The following is a 19,466-nucleotide window of genomic DNA, read 5'->3' on the forward strand; positions in this document are numbered from 1 at the left end:
CAGAGGCAGTAGGGCTGGCCAGGGATGTTTTCTTGATAAGTGTGTGAATTGGACCATTTTCCTGTCCTGCTAAGCATTCAAAATGTAACGAGTATTTTTGGGTGTCAGGGAAAATGTATGGAGTAAAAAGTACATCATTTTATTTAGGAATGTAGTGAAGTAAAAGCAGTGGTGGAAAAAGTACCCAATTGTCATACTTGATTAAAAGTATAGATACCTTAATAGAAAGTTACTCAATTAAAAGTGAAAGTCACCCAGTAATATACTACTTGAGCAAAAGTCTAAAAGTATTTAGTTCTAAATAAACTTAAGTATCAAAAGTTAATGTAATTGCTGAAATATACTATACAAGAGTAAAAGTATAAATAATTTCAAATTCTTTATATTAAGCAAACCAGATGGGACCATTTGATTGTTTTGAAAATTGACAGATAGTCAGGGGCACACTCCAACACTCAGATATAATTTACAAACGATGTATTTGTGTTTAGTGAGTCCGCCAGATTAGAGGCAGTAGGGATGACCACGTGTTCTCTTGATAAGTGTGTGAATTGGACTGTTTTCCTGTCCTGCTTAAGCATTCAAAATGGAAGAAGTACTTTTGGGTGTCAAGGAAAATATATGGAGTAAAAAGTACATTATTTTCTTTAGGAATGTAGTGAAGTAAAAGTAAAAGTAGTCAAAAATATGAATAGGATAGTAAAGTACAGATACCCAAAATAACTACTTAATTAAGTACTTTACACCACTGAGTAAAAGTTGTCAAACATAGAAATAGTAAAGTACAGATACACACAAAAAAACTACTTAAAGAAGTATTTTAACTTAAGTACTTTACACCACTGAGGGTTACTGCTGGGTAAAACACACACTGGGCGCCAAGGCGTGACATTTTACGGGTACTCTCTCATCTGATAAAACACACACATGCTGCCACACACAAACACACTGACATAGATTACTCAATATCCAGCGATAGGGCTGTTATCCTGATGTGTAGTTAGTTTGACTATGACAACAAAACACTGTATTACAAAAACACTTAACAGGTGTGGTGCTGCTGCCTCATATATTGACTTGACCTCATTTAAAACCATATAATAAGTCATCCACTGGTATTGAAAATATTCAGATGTAAAGGGGGGTGTGTCTTTGGTACACTCTCACAAATATACAGTACACTATCTGCTAGACTGCGTAACAAAAGTTTTGACAAAGAACAGATTAGAATCAAGGTCATGTGGGATCATGTGACAGGCCTATGTCTCCCAGGTAATCTATAATATGCGCACGAACACACACACACACACACATATAATCTATCTATATGGGGTCATCCTTTTTTACGTCCATATCCTATCCTTGAACATTCCTGAACCTTGAACCTAACCTTACCATTTTAAACCTAGTCCCAAGGATTCCCGAAACTACCTGTGCCACTGGCTGCGAATTAGATGTGGGCCACGTAACCACACCCCTAAATCTCTCTCGCTGGCCGGGTGCGCAATCTGTTTGTCCGTGTTCTGTGTGCATGTGCAGTGGGTTGGTAGGCATTTTGTTTAATTCGTTCTGCAGCCTAGTCAGACAACCCACGTTCCAGTGTCGATTCGGTTAAATACAAGATAGCAACCGAAGCCAGCGCGGTTTTTTACGGGATGAAATAAAAACTGTTTCGGGACCATCGCTAGGTGGGAGTGTTGGGGGCGCCGCAGGTGTGTCACGAACAGGGTCGCGAGACTGACGAGTGGTCAGTCTGGTCCAACTTTGCCGACAAAGCCGTTAAATTCACGGTGGCAGAATCAATGACTAACTGAGTACTCTGGAGCAAGCAGGAGGGAGATCAATCAACATGTTCAAATCGGTCTTCCCGCTGAAGAAGCTGAGACGGAGTCGGAAACATCTGCTGTTCTTAGCCCTGCTGATGCTGGGAGCTTTCGCTGTTTACCAGGAGTTTGTAGCTACTAGTGTGTGGAGGATCACCAATAGCCGTGAGTAGGCTATATTGGCCATCTGAACCGTTGCTATGATGATCATCTTGTGTGTGTGTGTGTGTGTGTGTGTGTGTGTGTGTGTGTGTGTGTGTGTGTGTGTGTGTGTGTGTGTGTGTGTGTGTTCGTGCGCATTCGGAAGTATTGTGTATATATTGAAGAAAAAAAAAATGTAATGATCAATTTTAGAATAAGGCTCTACCGTAACAAAATGGGGAAAAAGTCAAGCAGTCTGAATACTTTCCGAATGCACTGTGCATGTGTGTGCAGGGCCGGCTCTAGCCTTTTGGGGGCCCTATGCGAGATTTGGTTTGCGGCGCCCCTACCTTGGGGTAAAACATTTTAGTGTTCCCCCCTCTTGTCATTGGGGAGAAATGTACGTTTTAAAGAAAATTCTCTGCAATTCTACACATTTTGCCATGGCATTGAGAAAACATTGCAATTGTATAACACATTTCATGCACTTCTAGTCATTTTGCCATTGGGCAGGGATAAAACTTGCATTTTTACAGCTACTTTCCTGTAATTCTGCACATTTTGTAATGAAGAATGCATTTTTTAAAAATCTTTATTTAACTAGGCAAGTCAGTTAAGAACAAATTCTTATTTTCAATGACGGCCTAGGAACAGTGGGTTAACTGCCTTGTTCAGTGGCAGAACGACAGATTTTTAGCCTGGGGATTCGATCTTGCAACCTTCCGGTTACTAGTCCAACGCTCTAACCACGAGGCTACCTGCCGCCGCAGTATATGTTAATATGACATTTGAATGAGAATGAATAACAAAATCAATAGGGGCCCCCTGGAGGCCTGGGCTCCTAGGCACATGCCCTGCATGCCCAGCTGTTATTCAGCAATGATTAATTCTTCCATACTTACTCTAAAAAAAAAGAAATTGGGTCGGGGGCCCTAAGTGACCGCTTATGCCCTGAACCGGCCCTGTGTAGGTGTACTGGTAGTTTTGTTCCTTACACTCTAAAGTGAAAACGTTTCTGGATAATATTTTAGGGGTTCTTCAAATTGAAACTGCGGGGGAACCCCTATAAGTTCTTCGAAGAAGAACGGTGGTTCTTCAAAGAACCCCCATTAATGGTTCCTCGAAGAGGGTTTATTTTTAAGCATTATTATTGTTGTTATTATTGTTAATAATAATAATCAGCATCACAATATTTTAGTTGTCAGTGTTTATTATGATTTTAATGGAAAAGCAGATTATATATATATATGAGCAGAGCCCCAAGTCCAATGGGTACATCCTCTGGCATGTTGATGTCCTCTGTTGGCTATCCATAGCCAGAATGATTTTGCAGTGCATAGTGATCAAACAGATTTTCATTCGAGGTGTAGGGAGGGTGAAGTCTGAATACTAACAATTACAATTATACAGATGATTGTTGGTTAAGGACTTGTAAGTAAGCATTTCACATGTATTCGGTGCATGTTACAAATAAAATGTGTTTTTATTAACAAAATGTGCACAACAGTATTCATACCTTGGTTTTTGTGATAAATGTGAATGAAAAAACATCACTTTTAAAAATGGTTTTCATACACATATCCTTCCTTGTCCATAATGTAGAGGCCTCTTGGATGTTCATTGAAGAGATAAGGGAGGAGGAAAATGGCTGATGAGACTGAGTCCTGTAAGGTTTTAGAGAAACCATTAATTAACATTAACTGTAGATGATACATGTGATCTGCATAACATTATGAGGCAAACCGATATCAATTGTACACACAGTACCTTTATGTGCATCCTCATCAGTATACTTGCTGACACACACACACACACACACACACAAAAGGGAGCAGTCACCTGCGCCCTATGCATCTATAGCCATTAGGATATTCTTACCTCTTTGTTGATTGATATCCATTGAATTGTGCCCATTCTGTTTTAGAAAGGATTTTATAAGGGAGATAAGTGTCAAACAACACATCCATTTTCACAAATATGAAAAGATAGATGGTATCATCATAAACAATATAAATGTATGTCATACAAGGGAGAAACGTTACCTTAAATTGAGATCTTTCAATTCTTCAGTAAATGGATAGGCCCCCTTTTTTCCTTCCAATTTTCGCCTAAATGACATACCCAAATCTAACTGCCTGTAGCTCAGGCCCTGAAGCAAGGATATGCATATTCTTGATACCATTTGAAAGGAAACTTTGAAGTTTGTGGAAATATAGGAGAATATAACACAATAGATCTGGTAGAAGAAAATACAAAGAAAAAAAAGAAATTCTACCACCATCTTTGAAATGCAGCAAAGGTCCCACGTCTAGCCTTCACTCTAGTTGTAATTCTGATAGTGTCCACAAGATGGCAGCAGTGGATGTGCAAAGTTTCAGACGGATAACTTGAAGTATATGAGCAAACTACATGACATTTAGTGTGAAGTCACCCAGGTACATTTGGGCAAATCGTGAAGGAGACATTTGCATTAACATGACATTTTTCTGCAAGAATATTGTCAAATGTGTATACTTGGACTTTTGATTTAGCTTTTCCAGTATTAGTATTCATATTATAAGTTCAACATTTGCAAAACAACCAGTTTTCATAACTTTATAACTCTCCATATTCTTATAATTTTTGTCCAAAAGGAAAAGTCTTGCTGTCGCACAAGGTTAGCAGCTACATTCTGCGACAGATACAGGGGTCGCAGAATGGGCTTTACTCCCATAAAGCCCAGCTCATTGGCTATCTAGCTAGCTTTGTTTGATCCTGATTGGTGCTTATTTGACAAAGTTACAGTCGATCAAGTGAAGACCGCCCGCGTCATCGGCGTGCAATGAAGGCATCGCTCTCTGACCAAATTTGGTGTCCTATAGGATATACTACACCCCTAATGATATAGTGAAGTCTGGTTACGCTCTAGGATCTCTGAGGAATAAATACGGATGGGATATGACTGGTTGAAACAACGTTTAGGGTTAGATTTTCACAGATTCCGATCTTTGCAATACAAAATCAATCGTGCATGCTATATGGACCTTTTTAGGCTAAGAAAAAGGATTTTATCTAACAAAACAACATTTCATGTTATATCTGGGACCCTTTGGATGATAAATCAGAGCAAGATTTCAGAATGTAAGTACACATTTAACCTTTAGAGGTGAATTTATCAAACCTATTGCAGTGAAAAAAGTGTTTTGTTGTTAGGAGCTCTCAAACAATAGCATGTCATTATTTTGCAGTAATAGATGTATTAACAAGAATTTAAGCATTCAGCCAATATAAGACACTTATATGTACCGACATTTGTTGTTTCTCTAAAATCTGCGATCGTGACAGAAGGGGCTGCATGATTTACAACTGTCCCGTTGACGGGATGCCTATCCCTAAGCAGTTTTATTAAGTACCTGCACCAGCCGTTGTCTCAAATTCAAATCAAAATGTTTCTGTTAAGCAGTTAGGTTCCTGCAAGAACTAAAGAGGATCCTCGATGAACCCCAGCTCCTTTGGGGTTCTTGCAACAACTTTTGGGGGGAATTTTTCAGTGCCAACAACCCTAAGGTTCTAGCAAGGCAGAGGGCCTCGGTTCGAGCCTCGGTGTGAGCCTAATCAGAAGGAAGTGGTACTTGCTAATCAAGCGGTGTGACTTCCTTTACATGTAGATGTTAGTCTTTGTGGATGGCTTTTCTTTCCCACCGTCCTTTTTCTCCTGCTGTCTACACACACACACACACACATTCGTTTGTAGCAGTGGTAGCCTCATACCTGGGGCTGGAGGGAACAGGGCTTTGGAACCCTGCTGTCAATACACGCACACGGGTGTGTGTTTGTGAAGAAGAGAAAATTAATAATACACCTCCCTCTGGACAAACACACACACAGTGCATTCTTGAGCCCCCTCAGATGGGGCTATTCTCAGGAGCGAGGACATCACCCTCTTAACATATGTATGTTTGTGCAGGTTTGTGTGTGCATAGTGTTAGGACAGATGTTGTAGATTTGTTTATGTGCCCACACACTTAGCCAGAGGAGAGGAGAGTGCAGAGAAGTTGGGAGGAACAAGGAGAGGAGAGAAAGACATACAAACATGAGAAGGGAGATAGGAAGGGGATAGAATATTTTATTCCTTGAGTTAAAAATATAATTATTTTTCTGTCCTCAACTACCACTCTAAAATTACCCTGTGTGTGTCTCCACCCTGGTGATAATTACAGACTTCCAGACTACCAGTACTTAAAGTTCTTTCTCCCCATTGCAACCCCCAAACACACACACGCTAACCCTGTAGCACTGCCTCTATAAATACACACAGGGTAGCCTAATTGTATTGTTTGTTTGTTTGTTTGTTTGTGTGCGCACACACCTGGCTAGTGTTTCTGAGTCCAGAAGGCTGTTGTTGTTTACCAGACCCGATGCCTTTAGCTCAGCGGGTTAACATGACCCTGGATCAAGCAGAGGACACTTGTTGGAACATCAGCAGTAGAGGGTTGTACGGGAAGTAAGGAGTGTGTTCAAGTGTGCATGTGTGTGTGTGCAGTATGTTCAGATTCGTATGTGTCATTTCCATTGTTATGACCAGCTGATTGTGTGTTTAGAGTTTGATCTATGATTTAACTTTGATCTAGAGCCAAGGAGATAAAGTGTGTGTGTTTGTTTGTTTCTTGTAAATACTCCTAATTTTAGAGTGGCAGTTTGTTTCTCTTTCTTTCTTAAAATTTCTCCCTCTCTCTCTGCTACAGGTTTCAGTCCTACCAGTGAGGGCAGTCCCAGGAGAAGACCTACCCAAGAAAGAGTGGTAAGGATAGGGGGAGAAGAAGAGAGAGAGTTTGGAGTGGAGGGTAAGGGAGAGTGGGAGACAGAATTTGTCACATACCAGTTTTTCCATACACACCTATCACAAAACCCAGAAAAGTAGTTACCTCATCTGTGTGTTCCAGGTTGGAGGTGAAGTGGGGGAGGATTATTCAGAAGCCTGGTGTTCCAGCTACACCCCACAGCCCTGGAGGCCAGAGGTACATTATTCACCAACAGGAACCTTCCACAACCTGCCCAGGCTTGCCCAAAAAGTGTGTGTGTGTGTGTGTTGGTGTGTCAGTGTAGTATGTGTGAGTTTGTGGGTAGAGCCCGGTAAGTGTGCATAGAGCCAGTGGAAGAGAGTCAGTGCAACAACAACAAAAAAGGGGATCAGTGCAAATAGTCTGGGTAGCCATTTGATTAAATGTTCAGCAGTCTAATGGCTTGTGGGTAGAAGTAGTTTAGGAACCTTTTGGTCCCAGACTTGGCGCTCCGGTACCGCTTACCATGTGGTAGCAGAGAGAACAGTCTATGATTTAGGTGGCTAGAGTCTGACCCTTTTTAGGACCTTCCTCTGACACCTCCTGGTATAGAGGTCCTGGATGGCAGGGAGTTGGGCCCCAGTGATGTACTCGGCTGTACACACTACTAGAGGTCGACCGATTATGACTTTACACCGCCGATACCGATTATTGGAGGGCCAAAAAAAGCCGATACTGATTAATCGGATGATTTTTATATATATTTGTAGTAATGACAATTACAACAATGCTCAATGAACACTTTTATTTTAACTTAATTTAATACATAACATCTATTTAGACTCAAATAAATAATGAAACATGTTCAATTTGGTTTAAATAATGCAAAAACACAGTGTTGGAGAAGAAAGTAAAAGTGCAATATGTGCCATGTAAAAAAGCTAACGTTTAAGTTCCTTGCTCAGAACATGAGAACATATGAAAGCTGGTGGTTCAGTATTCCCAGTTCTTCAATATTCCCAGTTAAGAAGTTTTAGGTTGTATTTATTATAGGAATTATGACACATCGACTATTTCTCTCTATACGGTTTGTATTTCATATACCTTTGACTATTGGCACTTTAGTATTGCCAGCCTAATCTCGAGAGCTGATAGGCTTGAAGTCATAAACAGCGCTGTGCTTCAAGCATTGCTAAGAGCTGCTGGCAAATGCAGTAAAGTCCTGTTTGAATGAATGCTTACGAGCCTGCTGCTGCCTACCACCGATCAGTCAGACTGCTCTATCAAATCATAGACTAAATTATAATATAATAAACACCGAAATACGAGCCTTTGGTCATTAAAATCTGTTTGGGATAGGGGTCAGCATTTTCACGTTTGGATGAAAAGCGTGCCCAGAGTAAACTGCCTGCTACTCAGTCCCAGTTGCTAATACATGCATATTATTAGTAGATTTGGATAGAAAACACTCTGAAGTTTCTAAAACTGTTTGAATGATGTCTGTGAGTAACAGAACAGGCGAAAACCTGAGAAAAATCTAACCAGGAAGTGGGAAATCTGAGGTTTGTAGTTTTTCAACTATTGGCCTATCGAAAACCGTGTCTATTGGGTCAAATTGCACTTCCTAAGGCTTCCACTAGATGTCAACAGTCTTTAGAACCTTGTTTGATGCTTCTACTGGGAAGTGGGGGCTCATAAAGGCTCTTTGAGTCAGTGTTCTCGAAGAGTGCCACGAGCTCGTGACGCTCGTTCACGTGAGAGTTAGCTCGCGTTCCATTGCATTTCTGAAGACAAAGGAATTCTCCGGTTGGAACATTATTGAAGATTTATGTTAAAAACATCCTAAAGATTGATTCTATACTTCGTTTGACATGTTTCTACGGACTGTAACGGAACTTTTGGACTTTTCATCTGCTCATGCGTCATGAAGTTGGATTACTGGGCTGAATGCGCTAACAACAAGGAGGAATTTGGACATAAATTATGAACTTTATCGAACAAATCAAACATTTATTGTGGAACTGGGATTCCTGGGAGTGCATCAAAGGTAAGTGAGTATTTATAATGCTATTTCTGACTTCTGTTGACTCCAACATGGCGGATATCTCTTTGGCTTGTTTTGTCCTCTGAGCGCCGTACTCAGATTATTGCATGGTGTGCTTTTTCCGTAAAGTTTTTTTGAAATCTGACACATTGGTTGCATTAAGGAGAAGTCCATCTTTAATTCTGTGAATAACACTTGTATCTTTTATCAATGTTTATTTTGAGTATTTCTGTAAATTGATGTGGCTCTCTGCAAAATCACCAGATGTTTTGGAAGCAAAACATTACTGAACGTAACGCGCCAATGTAAACTGAGATTTTTGGATATAAATATGCACTTTATCGAACAACACATGTATTGTGTAAAATGATGTCCTATGAGTGTCAGCTTATGAAGATCATCAAAGGTTAGTGATTCATTTTATCTATATTTCTGCTTTTTGTGACTCCTAACTTTGGCTGGAAAAATGGCTGTTTTTGTTGCTTGGCTCTGACCTAACATAATCATATTTTGTGCTTTCACTGTAAAGCCTTTTTGAAATCGGACACGATGGGTAGATTAACAAGAAGTTTATCTTTCATTTGGTGTATTGCACTTGTTAATGTTATACATTTACATATTTCAACAAAAAAAAAAAAAAACATTTCGCTCGCTGCCTTTTCAGCGGAATGTTGTTGAGTGGTGTAAGAAGGTCATTAATATGGTCAAATCCAGAAACTATAATTTCGAAAACAAAATGTTTATTCTTTCAGTGAAATACGGAACCATTCCGTATTTTATCGAACGGGCGGCAACCCTAAGTCTAAATATTGCTGTTACATTGCACAACCTTCAATGTCATGTCATAATTATGTAAAATTCTGGCAAATTAATTACGGTCTTTGTTCGTAAGAAATTGTCTTCACACAGGTTGCAATGAGCCAGGAGGCCCAAACTGTTGCATATACCCTGACTCTGCTTGCACAGAACGCAAGAGAAGTGACACAATTTCCTTAGTTAATATTGCCTGCTAACATGCATTTATTTGAACTCAATATGCAGGTTAAAAAATATATACTTCTGTGTATTGATTTTGAGAAAGGGATTGATGTTTATGGTTGGGTACATTGCAACGATTGTGCATTTTTTGCAAGTGCGCTTTTGTTAAATCATCACCCGTTTGGCGAAGTAGAAGTAGGCTGTGATTCAATGATAAATTAACCGGCACCGCATTGATTATATGCAACGCAGGACAAGCTAGTTAACCTAGTAATATCATCAACCATGTATAGTTAACTAGTGATTAAATGAAGATTGATTGGTTTTTATTAGATAAGTTTAATGCTAGCTAGCAACTTACCTTGGCTCCTTGCAGCCACAAGGTCATTTAGATGCTGCACTCGCGTAACAGGTGGTCAGCCTGCCATGCAGTTTCCTCGTGGATTGCAATGTAATCGGCGTCCAATAAGGCAGATTACCGATTTGTTATGAAAACTTGAAATCTGCCCTAATTAATACACACTACCCTCTGTAGCGCCTTGCGGTCGGATGCCAAGCAGTTGCCATACCAAGCGGCGATGCAGCCAGTCAAGATGCACTCAATGGTGCAACTGTAAACCTTTTTGAGGAGCTTCCTGAGGGGGAAGAAGCATTGCCATGCCCTCATCACGACTGTGTTGGTGTGTTTGGACTTGATAGATCGTTAGTGATGTGAACACAGAGGAACTTGAAGGTCTTGACCCGCTCCATTACAGCCTTGTTGATGTGAATGGGGGCATGCTGCTTGAAACTTAGGTATTTTAGACTAGGTCAAGGAGAGAATGAAAATGTCAGTGAAGACACTTGCCAGCAGGTCAGTGCATGCTCTGAGTATGCGTCCTGGTAAATCTGTCTGGCGCTACGGCCTTGTGAATGTTAAGTTGTTTACAGGTCTTACTCACATCGGCTATGGAGAGCGTGATCACACAGTTATCTGGAACAGCTGGTGCTCTCATGCATGGTTCTATGTCGAACGAGTGCAAGATGGAGCTCGCGAGCAAGATGAAACATTTGAGTCAAGAGAGAGAGAATAAATGTGGTCAAACGAGCAGAGGACAGGCCCCGCGAGTGCAGGCCAGCGTGGTGCGCGCAAATGAAACTTGAGTACTTGCGAGTGTGACTTTGAGCGAGCAGAACTGCATTTAAATCGAGAGCAGAGACTTTTGTTCGCCTGAAGAAATACTTACTATATGCCAAGACTCAGAAATTAAATATGCCCCCCCACATGCAACAATGTTGATGACAACAATGCTGTTTTCACTTTGCTTCTTAATATAAATCCACTAGCGTTCTATAATTACACTATTAGTTTGTTTCTTACATCAGCAAACAGCTAGTTTGTCTTTTCTTAGCAAGTTGTCCTAAATCTTGTTAGCCGCTAATACATGTACGGGGTAAGAGCAAACCTAGCTAGCTAATACAGCCTGATAATACCAGTGATGGTGTAGACCTAAATCAGCATGTTGTTTGTGCAACAGTATCTTCTAAATCAAAGAGGAATATGCAAAGCAAGAATATGTTAGCTACATGAAGTAGCTAAGAGAGAACATGCAATGTAGCCAAAGCTTATAGGGTCCCCTAGGAAACATTTAACACTTTAGTTCTTACCCTGTCACAATAACTCCTTCCTGGCATTTTAATTTGTTGTCATCTCAAACAACACTGTATTCAAAGTGCCCACTATTATACTCTAACTATATAATTAGAATGGTCATTCTATTTCCATGATTCCAACATTTTTGCTCTAATTCGCAAGTCAAATCGCAATTGCAACATTTGGTTAAAAATAAGTCTTAGATGATTTGCCCATATCGTGCAGCCCTACGTGGCAGCGTGGAAATGATCTCAATTGAGCAGTGGTGTATTTAAGTAAAAATACTTTCAAGTACTACTTACGTCTTTTACTGTTTTATTTTTGCAACTTTTACTTCTACATTAAAGAAAATAATGTACTTTTTACTCCATACATTTTCCCTGACACATAAAAGTACTCATTACATTTTGAATGCTTAGCAGGACAGGAAAATAGTCCAATTCACGCACTTGTCAAGAGAACATCCCTGGTCATCTACTGCCTCTGATCTGGAGGACTCACTAAACACATTCTTTGTTTGTAAATTATGTGTGAGTGTTGGAGTGTGCTCCTGGCTATCCGTAAATTAAATTTAAAAAATTGGTGCCCTCTGGTTTTCTTAATTTAAGGAATTTGACGTTTTACTTTTGATACTTAAGTACATTTTATCAATTACATTTACCTTTGACACTTAAGTATATTTAAAACCAAATACTTTTATACTTCTACTCAAGTAGTATTTTACTGGGTGACTTTCACTTTTACTTGAGTATGATAATTTGGGACTTTTTCCACCACTGCAATTGAGTGCAGGAAATGCTGAAATTATAAAAGTGCTCATTAAAATCACTTACAATGTATGTGTTGCCACCCTAGGACCACTCACTACTCATTAAGCAAATGTAGAACACTTATTATTCAAAACTCAAAAATACCGTCTTATTTAAAAATTAATAAAAAATATCGTTATATAATATTTTGGCCATTTCGCCCAGCCCTAGTCTCACACCAATTTTTCAGTTTGTGCTCCAAAATCCATTTTGCTCTCGCAACTGTTTACTATAATTTTATAACCAGTGGAAATTCTAGCCAATGAACATAGCCTGTAGCAGTCTACTGAAACACAATTGGTCTGGTTTTTGGACAAATCACGGCTTGACTGCGCTCTAAACCAGATGTTTTACCATAGAGATGAAACGAAGGCTGACCATCATGAAAAGGTAAGTATGATAGTTTTTCAGTAGAGAATTAGCTTATCAACTAGCTCGCTAATCGACTGATTTCAAAATTGAAATAGTAAGTAGTTAATTATTCTCTTATAAAAGGCAGGCTATTGACGAGGCAAGCTAGGTTAACGTCAGCTAGCTAGGAAGCTAACTAGCCAAAGTTATCTAGCTAGCTAACATTTCAACGTGGTTTAACTAAAGGTGGTTTTGTTTTCTACACCATCTCTGGCTAAGTCAAGGAGGGATTTAGAAGAGGAGGAAGACCAGCATGGGTGGCAGAAGAGGGAGGAGAGGCAGGGTGAGAACAGACAGGGACGACCTTCACTGGGGAAGAGGTCAGTGATTGAGGAGAGGGAGCCAAGAGATGTCAGACTTTGAACCAAATAATAGCCAATATTGTAAACGCTAACTGCATACTTTGAGATACAATCTGATTAAAAAAGATTTGTTAACTTTTACTCTGTCAGTTTTTGCGCAGTTACAATAAATGAGAATGACCTCAAACCGTTTCTCTCATTGCTCTTTCCATCCAGGTCCACTGTCACGAATGTATTCTCTGCTCAGCTGACAAGATACAGGATCCATTCTGTTCCAAGTAGGTTACCTTGGCTCTCCTCTATGCACAGCACTCTGGGGACTACCTGCAGGTTAACCATGACATCCACCAATCACCCACATAACTTAATCATTAGTGGTACTGTGTTCCTCTAATTTGCTGTATGAAGGCATTGTGCATAGGACATTTGTCTGGTACAGAGTATGATGACCAGCTGCTTTCTATTGGTTAGAAATATTTTTCTACACTGAATGAATGTGACAGTCATTAACCATGTTTCCATCCACAGTTTTTAGTGTGAGTAAAGTCATTAAAAAAAATGATAATTTGTTTGTTCAACATGTTGGGATCTTTTTGTGTCTGTAAAATTAATTATGCGGGAAATGGCTGTGGAAACACCAGTATGCGCAAATATTGATATAATAACCATCATATTGAAGTAAACTTGGAGTCACACAATGACCTGGTGTGTGGTCCTCTCACTAGGACTTGGGAAACCATGCAGTTTGTTAGAATACCAATGAAATAAATGATGAGTAACTTCACAAGGTGGGGAAAGTGCACGGTATGAGCTTGACGCTCCCTTCCAATACATGTCATGGGGCTTATTCTGATGACATGATGATTGATGCTTGACTGCCGTTCAACAAATAAAAAATATTCTCGTTCTTATCCATAATGATATCATTATGTAGACTAACATACCCGCAGAGTAGGCCTATCTGCCAGCTGTTGGCTAGAGTTCATGTGTCAAGACCAGAGTGGGCTATTTAACGAAACAGCTTGTGACAAAACTATCAGTAGAGTTGAAAATGGGATGGAAACACATTGAACTTTAGATTTTTATTCGGTACATGAAAAACTTTATCGAAAAAGTATGCACTGTGTGTGCACTACGTAATCACGCACGGATCTTTATCTGCAACAAGTCAGTTGGTTGGAAAAATGCCCATATTTTTTTAGATTCTCATAACTCTTTTGCCAATTGGATGGAAACCAAGCTACTGCTAAACAGTATGAGAAGTGTAGGTAAGGGGTGAATTGAAAACCTATAGGAGGATAGGGGGCGGCAGGGTAGCCTAGTGGTTAGAGCATTGGACTAGTAATCGGAAGGTTACAAGTTCAAATCCCCGAGCTGACAAGGTACAAATCTGTCGTTCTGCCCCTGAACAGGCAGTCAACCCACGGTTCCTAGGCCGAAAATAAGAATTTGTTCTTAACTGACTTGCCTAGTAAAATAAAGGTAATAAAAAAATAACAAAAATAAAAATAGCTCTCCTCGAGGTGTGTTGGACATGACATGACAGCAGGCTGTCATAGGGTCTGACAAGTGGTGTGGATTGGTACAGGGCAATTCCACATTATTAAGAGTGATGCTGAGACTCAGATTAATTACTTTAAAATGTATGTCATACAAACCAATGATTGCAAGTTGTTCAAAGTAGTCCTTGTGCATAGAGTTGTGTGGTTTGTTTCACTTTGAAATCATTTGTTTTTGTTTGACATACATTATAAAGTGAGCTGCCCTACAGCTCGGCTCAGTCCCACATTGCTCTTTGTACTCTGCACATTTCTTACATGCACAATTTATAATGTAGCATATAGTGTTCATAGTGTACATATTGTATGTGGATCTTTGGAAATTCTGCATCTATATATATTTTGTTCTGTATATTCTGTTTATTGTGGCAGCACCATTTCACAGTCAAATTCCTCTACATGCAAATGTATTCTGACATGTTAACCTGAGTTTAGTTGGTTTATCATGTCAGTTGGAGTTTACATTATATTATTTGGGACTGGTTATGTACTGTAGCAGGTAACAGATTATACCCTTTGTCTTCATATAATAAAAAATCCTGTGTGTGTGTGTGTCCTTGGGCTTAATACCCTAAATATTGTCTCTTTCCTGCAATTAGTGGACTCGTTTTATGGTGTCTGCTAGAACTGTCTGCTTTTTGTTTTACATACAAAAGTTGCTGGCTAACAAATAAGCTAGATAACTTTAGCAAGTATACTGAACAAAAATATAAATGCAACATGCCACAAAGATTTTACTTAGTTACAGTTCATATAAGGAAATCAGTCAATTTAAACAAATTCCTTAGGCCCTAATCTATGGATTTCACATGACTGGGCAAGGGTGCAGCCATGGGAGGGCATAGGCCCACCTGCTTGGCAGCCAGTTACAGCCAATCAAATGCATTTTCCCCCACAAAAGGGGCTTTATTACCTGTCAAGTGGATGGATTATCTTGGCAAAGGAGAAATGCTCACCATTAAGGATATTAACACATTTGTGCCAAAATTTGAGAAAAATACACTGCGTATGGAAAATGTTTGGGATTTTTTTTTTTTTTCAACTCTGGAAACATGGGACCAACACTACATGTTGCGTGTATTTTTTTGTTCAGTGTAAAGTCTACTCAACTCAAGGTATAGTATACGTATTATAATTAATTTAATTTGTTTGTCAAGCTGCTGGGTTTCTGGCTCAAACCGCTAAACAGACGGCTCGCAATAGCCAATCACAACACTGGACTGGCCAATGGCAGGAATTTGTTAGTTCTTCCTTCACTCCAGTGAAATTTACCAATCTAAGGTTTCTAGACACACACCCGCCCCCATCTCCCTGAAATCCAAACCTAAAGGTGCCAAGACATGAGAGAGCAATTTGAGAAATGTAAATGTTCACAAATTCATACAAAATGAAGAGCTGAAATGTCTTGAGTCACTAAGTATTCAACCCCATTATTATGGCATGCATAAATAAGTTCAGGAGTAAAACTTAGCTTGACAAGTTGCATGGACTCACTGTGCAATAATAGTGTTTCACATGTATTTAATTTTTTATCGCTACCTCATTTCTGTAAGGTCTCTCATTCGAGCAGTACATTTCAACCAGAAAGACCAGGGAGGTTCGCAAAGGAAAGGCAGACATTGAATATCCCTTTGAGCATGGTTCCAAAACATGCATCCTGTTTGCAACAAGGCACTAATGTAATACTGCAAAAAAAATGTATCAAAGCAATTCACTTTTTGGCCTGAATACAAAAATGTTATGTTTGGGGCAAATCCAATACAACATATTACTGAGTACCACTCCATATTTTCAAGCATGGTGGTGTCTGTCATGTTATGGGTATGCTTGTAATCGTTAAGGACTGGTTCAGTCTGCTTTCCACTAAACATTAGAAGATTAATTCACCTTTCAGCAGAACAATAATCTAAAACACAAGCCCAAGCTAACGTTTTGACGTAAATCTGCTTGAAAATCTAGGGCAAGGCCTGAAAATGGTTATCTAGCAATGATCAACAACCAATTTGACAGAGCTTGAATCATTTTGAAAAGAATAATGGGCAAATGTTGCACAATCCAGGTGTGGAAAGCTCTTAGAGACTTACCCGCAAAGACAGCTGTAATTGCTTCCGAAGGTGCTTCTACAAAGTATTGACTCATTTTTCAATAAATTTGCATACATTTCTAAAAGCTGTTTTTACTTTGTCATTACTTTGTCGGGGCGGCAGGGTAGCCTAGTGGTTAGAGCATTGGACTAGTAACCGTAAAGGTTGTAAGTTCAAATCCCCGAGCTGACAAGGTACAAAATCTGTCGTTCTGCCCCTGAACAGGCAGTTAACCCACTGTTCCTAGGCCGTCATTGAAAATAAGAATTTGTTCTTAACTGACTTGCCTAGTAAAATAAAGGTATAAAAAAAAAATGGGGTACTGGCTTCGCCAAAAAATTAACAAAATAATTATTTTGCCAATCAGAGTTGAGCTAAACTGACTGAGCTCAACTGTTAATGGTCCTGGCGCACCAAAAAAAGTGTCAAGGTAAGCCAGCTTGAATTTGACTTCACTCCCATCACATCGCTTCAAGATAAATAACTCATTGACAGAAACAACTTGAATTGTGGCATCTCGTTTTGTTGTCCTCCGGTGGCTAGATAAAATTTTGACTTTATTCTCCATAAAAGGCCAATGATTATAAAGGTGATTCTGATCCAATCATAAATTCATAGATTGTGCTCATGGATTGAGAGGAGGGGAGTTCAATAGGTAGATGTAGAAGGCTAATGTTAACCAGCTAACGTTGCCCATGAAAGGAAGTTAGGCTAGCAAGCAAACATTTTAGCCAGGTAGCCTATGACAATCAAATTTATTTAAATAGCCCTTTGTACATCAGCTGATATCTCAAAGTGCTGTACAGAAACCCCAAACAGCAAGCAATGCAGGTGTTGAAGAACGTTGGCTAGGAAAAACTCCCTAGAAAGGCCAAAACCTAGGAAGAAACCTAGAGAGGAAAAAGGCTATGAGGGGTGGCCAGTCCTCTTCTGGCTGTGCCGGGTGGAGATGTTTAAATGTTCATAAATGACCAGCATGGTCAAATAATAGGTCTGGGACAGGTAGCACGTCCGGTGAACAGGTCAGGATTCCATAGCCGCAGGCAGAACAGTTGAAACTGGAGCAGCATCACGGCCAGGTGGACTGGGGTGAGCAAGGAGTCATCATGCGAGGTAGTCCTGAGGCATGGTCCTCCGAGAGAGAGAATTAGAGAAAGCATACTTAAATTCACACAGGACACCGGATAAGACAGGAGAAATACTCCAGATATAACAGACTGACCCTAGCCCCCCGACACAAACTACTGCAACATAAATACTGGAGGTTGAGACAGGAGGGGTCAGGAGACACATAAAGAGAGCATGGTTTATGTTGTCATTGTTTCACTGTCATGTCCTCTCTCTCTCCAGTATAAGGGACAGGTTAATCTCCATATCTTTGAGGACTGGTGTGGCAGCTCTACAGCTCAGCTCCGCACGAACCTGCACTACCCACTCTACCCACACGTGAGTCACTCACACACACACTACACGCCCATGTAATTCCCCCAGCAACATATTCACGACATGCCATACCTCTGTCTCTCTATCTCTCTCTTTAGTCTAGAACCACTGTAAAGAAGCTGGCTGTTTCTCCTAGATGGACCAACTATGGCCTCAGAATCTTTGGCTATCTCCACCCCTATACTGACGGTACCCTTCCATCCATCCTGGAGTACAAGTTGAAATTCATGTAGGGCATCGAGACAGTTCGGTGGGTGGTAAACACCAAGGTTTTTAACAACTGTGTTTGGTGCAGTAAGACAGCCATTCAACTTTACATGCCACAAGGCGACTAAACCACAGAGGTCCAAACACTGAACCCAGAGGAACAACTAATTCAATTGAAAGAATGCTCTGACAAATATTTGTCATCTAACTGTGTGTGTGTGCTCCAGGTGAGTTTGTGTTTGCGGTGAGCTCTGATGATAACTCTGAGTTCTGGCTGAGCCGGGATGACTCTCCACTCAACCTGCAGCTACTGACCTGGATCGGCAAGGTGGGCTCTGTGTGTGTGTGTTGGTGTGTACCTGCATACCTGAGATAGCTACAGTGACAGGCATGAGTGTGTTTATTTGGGATTATGGCAGCTCTCTTCCTGTCTTTAAGTACGATGAGCTGTCAAGTGTGGGGTGTTTTTCAGACTGGCATGGAGTGGACGGCACCTGGTGAGTTTGGGAAGTACGCCAGTCAGACATCCAGACCGGTTAGGTGAGTCAGCTAAACACTGTGGGTGCTTTTGTATTAGTGAAGGCTATGATTGCCGGGGGGAATGAATCTATGTCTAAACACAGGGCTGAGAGTTATTTTAAGCACAGGTAGTTTTTTCTTCGTTTTTTGTGGTGTATTGGAGCTATGGCACTGAGCCAGGATGCACACACAGACCTACCTCTGAGGTGAAGTGTGTGTGTGTACCTGTGTGTGTGTGTGTGTGTACGATGATGGATGGTGCAGGGAGATGTGGGTTTGATCCTGACAAAGGACGCTGTCACAAAAACCATAATCAAGCATGGACCGCAGGCTAGAGAGAGGTTAAATGAAAGAGGGAGGGGAACAGGGAGAGAGGTTAAATGAGGTGATAGTCATGAGATGGCAGGCATCTACAACCACCTATCAGAAACTAGCAAGTGTGTGTGTGTTCTGCAGGCTGTCAGTTCAGAGGATGTACTTCTTTGAGATCGTCCATAAACAGAACGACAGAGGAACAGACCACATGGAGGTGGCGGTGAGTTTCCCTTCTCTACTCTTTCTTCTCTGTGTGTGCATGCAGGCGGTAGTATTAAATGTGTGTGTGTAATTGTTTTGATACAGTGGCAGCTGAACCAGGAGGGTCTAAGCTTTACAGTCATCAGCTCCAAGTACATATCCCTCTATACCAGTGAGTACACGCACACACACACACACACACACCTCTAACTTATTTGAACTACCTAACCGTTATCT

General features: G+C 40.4%; 1 protein-coding gene across 1 annotated transcript in view; it reads left to right on the forward strand.

Moving 5' to 3' along the window:
• Positions 1-1,501: 1,501 nt before the first annotated feature.
• LOC115109478 (beta-1,4-N-acetylgalactosaminyltransferase 3-like) overlaps positions 1,502-19,466 on the forward strand; it is a 32,297-nt gene continuing 14,332 nt past the window's right edge. The window contains exons 1-9 of the mRNA XM_029634401.2: positions 1,502-1,988; positions 6,689-6,744; positions 6,887-6,961; positions 17,895-17,990; positions 18,086-18,176; positions 18,422-18,522; positions 18,667-18,734; positions 19,170-19,248; positions 19,335-19,401. Of these exons, the coding sequence (XP_029490261.2) occupies positions 1,850-1,988; positions 6,689-6,744; positions 6,887-6,961; positions 17,895-17,990; positions 18,086-18,176; positions 18,422-18,522; positions 18,667-18,734; positions 19,170-19,248; positions 19,335-19,401 (772 nt within the window). The 5' untranslated portion in view covers positions 1,502-1,849. The remainder of the gene's footprint in view (positions 1,989-6,688; positions 6,745-6,886; positions 6,962-17,894; positions 17,991-18,085; positions 18,177-18,421; positions 18,523-18,666; positions 18,735-19,169; positions 19,249-19,334; positions 19,402-19,466) is intronic.

Source organism: Oncorhynchus nerka, linkage group LG25 (genome assembly GCF_034236695.1).
Source record: "Oncorhynchus nerka isolate Pitt River linkage group LG25, Oner_Uvic_2.0, whole genome shotgun sequence".
Classification (NCBI taxonomy): domain Eukaryota; kingdom Metazoa; phylum Chordata; class Actinopteri; order Salmoniformes; family Salmonidae; genus Oncorhynchus; species Oncorhynchus nerka.